At 36.3% G+C, this 9400-nt stretch overlaps 1 protein-coding gene across 1 annotated transcript; it reads right to left on the bottom strand.

Annotated features, from left to right (window-relative positions):
- Window positions 1-2425: 2425 nt before the first annotated feature.
- On the bottom strand, window positions 2426-3678 carry LOC114091145 (L-lactate dehydrogenase A chain-like). Its single transcript, XM_027933526.2, is given in 5 exon segments — window positions 2426-2454; window positions 2457-2544; window positions 2812-2896; window positions 2898-3387; window positions 3561-3678. Coding segments are annotated over 5 exon segments (798 nt in total). The 5' UTR covers window positions 3667-3678.
- Window positions 3679-9400: the final 5722 nt, after the last annotated feature.

Consider the following 9400-nt stretch of genomic DNA (forward strand, 5'->3'; position numbering starts at 1 on the left):
TTCAAGTGTGTTAGGATGGAATCCCAGTTTCACCCTTTACTGGCTTTGTGGTGGTTACAAAAGAGTTGACTATGAGGAATATATTTTTTCATCTGTAACTTCATAAAATCAGTAAGAAAAATACACAGGACTATAATAGTAAAATGTGCAAAAGTTATGGAAGGCAATTCATACAAGAGAAAACTGAAACACCTAAAACTTCTCAGTCACTAACTTTAAGGAAATGCTGATTAATGTGAGATACTACTTCAGAAAAAAGATATCTAAATACTGTTGATTAGGATATGGAGAAACTGGATTTCTCCTATATGGCCGGTACAAATACACTTGTCAATACTCTAGTGGAGAAAATGGGTAATAACAGTCATATTTGTCTTCAACCTTAAATAAATTGCTTGTGATATTTCACTATTAAGTATTATGTTTATTATGACTTATCACTATTAGTTAGATTAAGGTATTTTCTTCTATTTCTAGTTTGCTAAGAGTATGTTTTTTTAAATCACGAACTAATGTCAAAATTTAATGGATGACTTTTGGGAGCCTGTATTGAGATGATTTTGTGATTTTTTTCCTTAATCTATTAACATGGACAAATTACATTAATAGACTACAAATAACTGAATTAATCTTGCATATTTGGGTTAAACACTATTTGTTCATAGCTTCAACACACATACACAACTCATCTATTACAGATAGATGACACCTCCCAGGGTCTGAGATTAAAACTGTGGTCTTTTCCACCAAAACTCTACCTGGTTCTTCAGAAGTTTTCTATTTTTCTGTTAAATTTCAGGAAATCTTTGATATAAAATTTATTCACATTTTATGTAGAATTTTTATATACATCATTAGTGATAACAGTTAGTGATTTGTTTTTCCATATAGTATTTATCTAGTTTTAATATAAAGTTTATACTAACCTTTTAAATTAGTAATGGGCCTCTTTATTTTTTTAAAAAAAACTCTGAACTAGATTTATAAGATTCAGATTTTCTGCTATTTCAAGATTTGGCAAAAATTGTTTTAAAATTTGTGGCTAGATCTTTATTGTCCAGTTTTTAGCTTTATGTGGGGTTATACATATTTTCTAACTTTTTATTAGTCAATGTTGGCAATTTATATTTTTCTATAATTTTCATTTGAATAGACTGACATAAAGTTTTACATAATATTCTCTTGTACAAAATTCCATCCCGTTTACAATTATATCCATTCTCTTTTCTTGATATTATTTGTTTCCTTCTTTTCTCCTTAATTGATCTTCCAGAGATTTGTAATTTCTTTGTGTTTTTCCCACCAAAGAATCATTTTTTGTTTTCCTAATCAATTCTAGTATTTCTTTATTTTCTCTTCTATTTGATCTGCTTTTGTATCTAATATTTCCTTTAGGTTTGTTCTGTTCTTTTAACTTCTTGAGTTGCTGGGCTCCTTACTTTTTGTTTTTCCTTTCCTAACATATGCATTTGAAGGTATGTGGATTTCCTCCTAAAATATCTGCATCAGTGCCTAATATACATATACATATATATGTTACTTGCCTTACAGTTCTTAGCTCTGGTTGTTAGTCAGGTCCAAGTATTAAACATTTCCATTTCGATTTCTTCATTGACAATGACCATTTGTCTGTTTCCAACTGCATGTTTTGACCTGTATTTTAGCTGTCAGTTTCTAATATTACAATCATTCTAGTGCAGTTAATTGTTCTTTCTTCTATTGTCTGGCTCTAGTTCCTAACTGACCCTGTTTGTGACCTTGGTTTTTCCTCATTGCAAGAGATTCCCAAAGATTTCTTTCTTTCTTCTTTTCTTTTCTTTTTCTTCTTCTTCTTTTTTTTACATTGTGAGCATTTTTGCATGAGCTTCCTGACCCTTAGTTGTGGATATTTCCATACAGGATATTTCATATTTTGTTTCTATTGGGAGTCCCAGGTTTTCATAGTCTATGACTTTTTTTTTTAACTGTTCAAGGTTTATTTGATATTTCAGTTGGTATGACACTTGCATAGCTGGTTGCATTGTTCATTTGTAGATCTTTCTTTTTACATAATATAGAAACGGGCACTACGGATACATATAATACACAGAATAAAATCCTTTAGAATAGTTTACATAAGACATGCAATATTGGATTTAACATTGGTTCCCAGGATGTGACTGAATGAAAAAAGCAAAACAAAAACAACAAAACAGTTGGACTAGGGCATGTTTGATGAGGTTATATGTCACACATCTGGTTTGAAGGGCAACTGGAGCTGTGCAATATTGGGAATGGTATCCCAGAGATGGTAGAACTATTTTACACTAACAATTTTAGGACTACATAAGTTAAGTACCATCCAGCATCAGGATATCAATAGGGTTTTATAAGCCATTCCTATTTCTAATTTTAGGAAATTGATGTTTTCCCCAGGCCATCTGCTTTAATCACAGATCAGATAAAAAGGACATATGCACAACCTCTAACTAAAATCCTGTTGTATCTTGGAAAGTAAAGTGATATGACATTAGAAATCTTTAAATTTTCAGCTCCAAAGTGTATCTGCATGATTCTTCAAACCTGCCTCTTCCTCAGATTCACTTTCACAACATCTGAGATTCCATTTTGTCCCAAGACACAAGGCACACTTAGAAAAACACCATACTTTGTTCCATAGAGACCCTTAATCCTGGTGAAAATTGGGTGCACCTGCCTAAGATTCTTCATTATACTTTTTGCAAAATCTGCCACAGACAGTCCAATGACCCAGGATGTATAGCCTTTTAGTCTGATCACCTCATAAGCAGTGTCAACCACCTGCTTGTGAACCTCTTTCCAAGGTTCTTTATCTGCATCAGTGCCTAAATCTGGGTGCATATTCTTCAAGAAGACACCAGCAACACTCACTAAACTGTACAGGTACACTAGAGTCTCCATGCTCCCTGAGGACCCACCCATGACAGTTTAATGTTTGAACTCCCAGCCTTTCCTCCACCAGGTAATGGAACTGGGCCGAATCCAGACTGCTACCACTTCTAAAAACACGGTTTTTGGAAAAAACACTTATCTTCCAAGCCACATAGGTCAAGATATCTACTGGATTGGAAACAACAAACTTGCAGTGTGGGCTGTATTTTACAACATTGGCAATGATGACCTTTAAGATGTTCACATTACACTGGACCAAAGTAAGACCACTTTCTCCCTTTTCCTGTCGTGCCCTAGCTGTGATAATAACGAACTTGGAGTTTGAAGTGACAGTATAGTCCTTGCCAGAGACAACTTTTGGTGTTCTAAGGAAAAGGCTGCCATGCTGGAGATCCATTATCTCCCCCTTCAGTTTATCCTCCATGACGTCAACAAGAGCAAGTGCATCTGTCAAGTCCTTCATTAAGATACTGATGGGGCTGGGGATGTGGCTCAAGCGGTAACACGCTCACCTGGCATGCTCGGGGTGCTGGGTCCGATCCTCAGCACCACATAAAAATAAAATAAAGATGTTGTGTCCACCGAAAACTGAAAAATAAATATTAAAAAATTCTCTCTCTCTCTTAAAAAAAAAAAAAAGATACTGATGGCACAGGCTATACTAACAGCACCAACCCCAACAACTGTAATCTTATTCTGGGGGACCTGCTCTTCCTTGAGAAGATTCACAATCAGCTGATCCTTGAGACTTGCCATTTTGAACTTGGAACCAAAAGGAATCGGGAATGCACGTTGAGAAGGCATCACAGGCACACAGCAATGGAATCTGCACTCAGCAGCAGAGTCTCCAGCCTAGCATCTGTTTATGTTAAGTTCTCGGCTTGCCATTTCTCTATCACAGGTGGTGTAAGTTTGACTTCCCCACCTCTACATATGTCACAGGTTTGGGATTTTTTCTTTATTTTTTCATGAGCTGGCTCCCCTTCCCAGAACCTCTGTAGAAAACAAGCTGTTTTACTGCTGCCCTGGGCTGTTGAGAAGCTGCCCTTCTGAAGTTCTTGTTTTGTAGGAGACTTAGTTCTAGCTTCTACCCTCTCATGGGATCAAAAACATGTCTTATGTTTCTGGGTGGATATCCAGCTCTGGCCAGGATACCCCCTGGGTTGCTGAGCCTCAGTTTGCATGCTTACCAATCTAGCTTTGAGTAGCCATTCATTTTTGTAATTCCCTTTGGAGACCAGTGATCTTCTAACAGTTTTGCTTATATTTTAGAACGTCTAATTTTCTAAAAGTAGTAGGGGTTGTATTGTCAGATCAGGCAAATTTGCTGTAACCTATGTAAAAATTTTTAAGTTCAAATTATTTCTTAACTTGTTCAAGTTATTTCTAACTTGAGGAGTAATAGCTTGTACTGCAAACTATTACTCCTCAAGTGAGTTATTCTTGTGCATATTCTTATTTTTAAACATTAAGTTTTCTTAATAACATGCTAAACATTGTTTTAAATAAAATTCACTTAAAGAGGGAAAAATCTAAGTATGAATTGCAGTTCTATTCTAAGGTTGTCCTAGAGCCTTGGAAGAAAAGAGTAGGTCCTGGCTTCAGGGAGATGATATAATTCCATTTGCTGCTCATTTATTGTATAATCTAGATTTGCATCTGTGTGAATTGGATGCTGTTCAATCAGATGCTGTCGGGCAATATAAAGTCAAGAATCTCAAAGCAATGTGTGCAGGTTTGTATGTCTAAAATGATGGGTTTTGGTATTTTGATAGACTGACAGACTTTGCGCTCATCTGCATTTTCACTGAGTTCTTAACATAGAAATGGGCTGCTTTCCCTATGTGGAGAAGAATAAGAGTATTTTTTGCTAAAGAACAATTTTTCCTCCCACCCTAAGCCTGATTCTCTTTGACAGGATGAAGTTTTTGTAGAAAATAGAGTGTTTATCTATAAGAGTCCTGGGATAGTAACTGTTACATTCAAGTCAACATAAATCCCCTCTCCTTTTAAAATGTTTATTATTCATAGATTTTCATTTTGCATTGATCCAGAAACTAATTTTTAAAAGCAGAAGGAGAGTTTTACTAAACTCAGATATTTTCGCTTCAGCACATTTTATTGTTTTGTTGTGAAAGAATTTGTCAGTTTGGGAAAAATTAGTAACTCAAAATTATGACTGGATATTTGAAGATGTTACCTGAATTTAGGAACCTCCTAACAAGTAGAATTAATGCATGCTAGTGTATTTAAAATATAGAGTTTGTTAAAATAATTGATGAAAGAAATAATAAACAGGATTCTAACTAATAAGTATCTAATTGTTCTTCTGAGCTTTTGACATTGAGTCACTAAAAAAAAAGGTGGGGTCATGGGGTTTACCTTCTGTTAAAACATCTTTGATTGAACCAAGGACTTTGGAGGAGAAGAGGGTAAAGTTGGAGAGAAGATAAGTCAATCATTGCTGTGACTAAGCTGTGCTCCCATTTCCTGTTTGGTCTTCATGAGGCCAACCCTAAAGTATCATCAGACAATTTAAAAATAAACTTTTGCGGTATGTGGACAATGATCATTCAGACGATGGACAATTTAATAATTGGTCATACTGAGAAGTGCTTGACATTCCTGTTTATTTCAACTCTTTAGAATAGCCACATTGAATTCATAGTGCACAACTAGTCAGGTACTTTTTGATGTTCTTCTTGCCAGTTGATATAGGTAATCTCTTCTTGTGAACTAGCATTATGTAGAAACTATTTTGAAACACCCTTTCAAAGGCATCTAATGCAGTAATTATGGATAGAACTAGACTTGGTTCAAACCTCATCTCTGTCCCATTGAATGGTTCCTTGACAAAGTTGCTTTGATGTCTCATTTTGTGAGATGAAGATGGTCATAGTATCTTATAGGTGCCTGGGAGTCTGAACCGTGAAGAGAACATGCACCTTCTGTGTGGTGAACATTGCTGTTAACCATTGTAAGTGAATATGCAAATGTTCTGCATGGAAACACACCCAAAGTCCCTAAACTATAATTATTACCAACATATTAATGATTGAGGTGGTGTCAACCATCTTTATGGAAAATTCAATTAGTCTTTCTTTTTTTTTGAAAAAGCAAGCAATCTACGTCTGTGATTCTTTGGAATTTTCTTCTCAGATATTTCAACTTCATTAGGAGTGAACCCTAGAGAACAAAATTCAAATTGTAGGTCTTACTGTGCTTTGTTGATTACTCATCTTTTTAATCCAAAATTTAATGAGAAAAAGATCTGATTTTCATGTCTGGGCGAGGGAAACTTAAATATTATTTTTTTCCACACTGTCTTGTCTATTCCTTTAATTGTCTTTGCAATGTCATTTACTGTCTTCCCCCAACTCCACTTTTGCTATTCAGGGCTAAGTCTTTTCCACTTGGAACTATCTACCCTGGCTTTTGAAATGCTAGCTTCCCAGCTGGGACTGGAGTGTGTGTAAATCAGAAAGCTGTGCTGGTGAATTTCTGGTTTGCATTAGACCATCATGGCTTATTGTTCTGAAGGCTCTTAAAGGGCTCAGTCCCAAGGTGCCATGCAGCCTCTCCAGGACGAGCTATTTCTTTAAAACAGCTGTTTGCTTGACATTTTTTTTAGTTTAGAAAACCCCTGGGTAAATCTTTAGATACAGTTTGTCACCATTATGTATCAAAGGAGGATAATCTGAATCCCTTGAAAGCATGCATAAAATATGTAATTGCCCTTGAAAACGAGCACAAATAATTTACTGGTAAATATTTGTTTTACTAGACCACATCCCATTTCCCCAGGCTGCAATCTGTACTGCACAGATGCTGGAAACAACCCTACTTTTTTGTTTGTTTGTTTCTTGTTGTTGTTCAGTGTGGTCCAAAGTCAGTGGTTATTTCTAAAGCTTTTTTTTTTTCCCTGAGTCAAAAAGTAATGAGAGACAAAATCAAGGATCTTTTATTGATTCCACTGTCGATTTCCTTGACAGCAATTTCCATAACTCCCTGGGCTGGTGTGCAGTTGCTCATTAGAGCTCATTTAAACACTTGGCAATCAAGACCCTCCATCTCTGAGTGTTTTATACTTACCTCCCTGATCCTCCTGGCAATGCTGTTTTTCTGTAGCCAGGTGTGTAGGGTCCAGCCCTGGTGTCTCTTCTGACCTGGTCTAAAACTCCCTTAGGTTTGACCAGTCATTCTCCCCGGCCTCCCCCACTCCTACCCCAGGCCATCAAATCTAGTTCCACTGACTTAGACCTTCTTGCATTTAGAAATCAATCTTGTACACAATGAAGAATGGTCTCCTATAGCCTTAGGTTTCTGGCAATCTCAGTGTGACTACTGATTGTCCCCCCTCCCCAACCCAGTTGAGTTATAAAGACAAAGATAGCTTTTTATTTCTTTGGCAGTGCATGTTGAAAAAGTACTCCACCATCCATGTCTGTACATGTGCTTTGTTCATTGCCTTGTTTATGTCTGGTTTGTCTCTGTTTTCTAATGTGTTAGAGTGCATACTAAGCATTTCATTATTAAAGGCCAAGGCCAAAATAAAGTCATCATATGTATTCTTTTAAATATACCCAACACTGGGGAAAAAAAATCTATCTATCTATCTATCTATCTATCATCTATCCATCTATCTATTGATATATCTTTCTTCCTATTATTTGAAACCAGAGAGGGCAACCTGGGTAAATCCAGAAAGCCTGTCTTGAGAAAGTCAAGGATGAGCTGGGTGGAGTAGGTAGAAGACATCAGAAGGAAAAAAGATTTTTCCAATGACATGATACAATCATATTTGTTTGTTCATTTATTTTTCATAGTATCTTGTCCTCATCAAACTAAATTGTCACAAGAAAGAGACAGTCAGTGGTATTTTGTTTAGGAAGGAACCTTATGGAGTTTTTTTGATTTACTCTTACGAATATATTCTTTCAGTTTTCCTGGGATCAGAGTTTTGAAAGGGTTAATGAATTAAGTTTGACTGCTCATTCTATTATAGTATAGTAATTTATGAATACCCTAATTATTCATAGCTGTTTAAGATGGAGAATGTTCCAAGCATGCTTAGCAAATCCATTATCCGTGAAACTGTATGTATTTAGATGATTCTCGGGGTAATAGCATTCTTCATTCCACATTAAGATCTTTTCTTGAGAGCTTCAATCTGTCATTGAGTCTCTGGTCTCTGACCCCAGTGATGTCTGTTTACTATTGGAAGGAGGTTTCTTGTAACTAAAGTGACCCTCCTTAACTTTATTATCTTTGGAATTATGAAAAAAAGGAAAAAGAAAACTAGAACATATTTAATTGCAGCTGAGAACAGTTCATGGGACTCTTTGTTTGAAACTTCCAGAAAAATCTTTTATATGATGCTCCTTGTAAGAAGTTGAGTTAAACCTAGAAGGCCAGTAAGAGCTACCACTGATTTTCTGTGGCTATTTTAACTTTTGAAAGTCTGTAAATAGGCTATGATCATAAAACCTTAATATTATTTTAAAAAATATTCTGAGTGCCTATATGTGCAGAATAAGTGATGAGAAGACCAGTTTAACCTCATGGGACTTACTTTCAGTGGGCGAAGACATTGTAGTGAAACAGTTTTATGCTCCTACTCGCAGTATGAGTCCCTGACTCTGAGAAGGGCTGAGAAGCAAAGTTCAGAGTGCTCAAAGGGTAAGATGAAGTCAGAGAAGTCACCCCCGGGGGCCTGAGGTTTGAGGTGAAACATAAAGGAAGCATCAAGTCCCATGGAGGTGGATAGGTGGGGACACAGGAGGAGGTTTGACAGTTCATTTTATGTGTCAACTTGGCTAGCTGTGATGCCTAGTTATTCAAACACCAGTCCAAATTTTCCACACATTCATTTTTTAATTTTTATTTTTGATACTGAACACAAGGGTGCATTATCACTGAGCTACATCCCAACCCATCTTATTATTTATTTGTAACAGAGTCTCACTAAATTGCCCAGGCTGGCCTTGAAGCTGCTATCCTTCTTCCTCAGTCTCCCATGTAGCTGGGATTATAGGTGTGCACCATCATGCCTGGCCAAAAATATTTTTAAAAAAATTATTTGAACACTAAATCAGTAGACTTTGAGTAATTCAGATTACCTTCTCTAATGTGGGTATGCTTCACCTAATCAAGTGACAGTCTAAAGAACAAAGATTGAGGTTCCCTCTCATATCCTGCAAGAGGAAGGAATTTGAATTCTCCTCAAGAATGCAACATAGAAATTATGTCCAAGCTTCCAGTCTTTGGACTCAAGACTGCAAAATCACCTCTCACTGGTTATTAGCCCTCCAGCCTACCCTGTAAATGTTGTGAACTATACATATGTTCTGTTTTTCTGAAGAACTCTAATATAGGAGGTGAGGAAGACTTTAAGAGAAGGAACCATGCAGGAACAAAAGTACAAAGGTCTTAGGGTTGGAGGAATCTGGTGTTTGAGGGAAAAAATGTGGGGTATTGTTGAAGCCTAGAA

This window comes from Marmota flaviventris, chromosome 14 (assembly GCF_047511675.1).
Source record: "Marmota flaviventris isolate mMarFla1 chromosome 14, mMarFla1.hap1, whole genome shotgun sequence".
Taxonomy (NCBI): domain Eukaryota; kingdom Metazoa; phylum Chordata; class Mammalia; order Rodentia; family Sciuridae; genus Marmota; species Marmota flaviventris.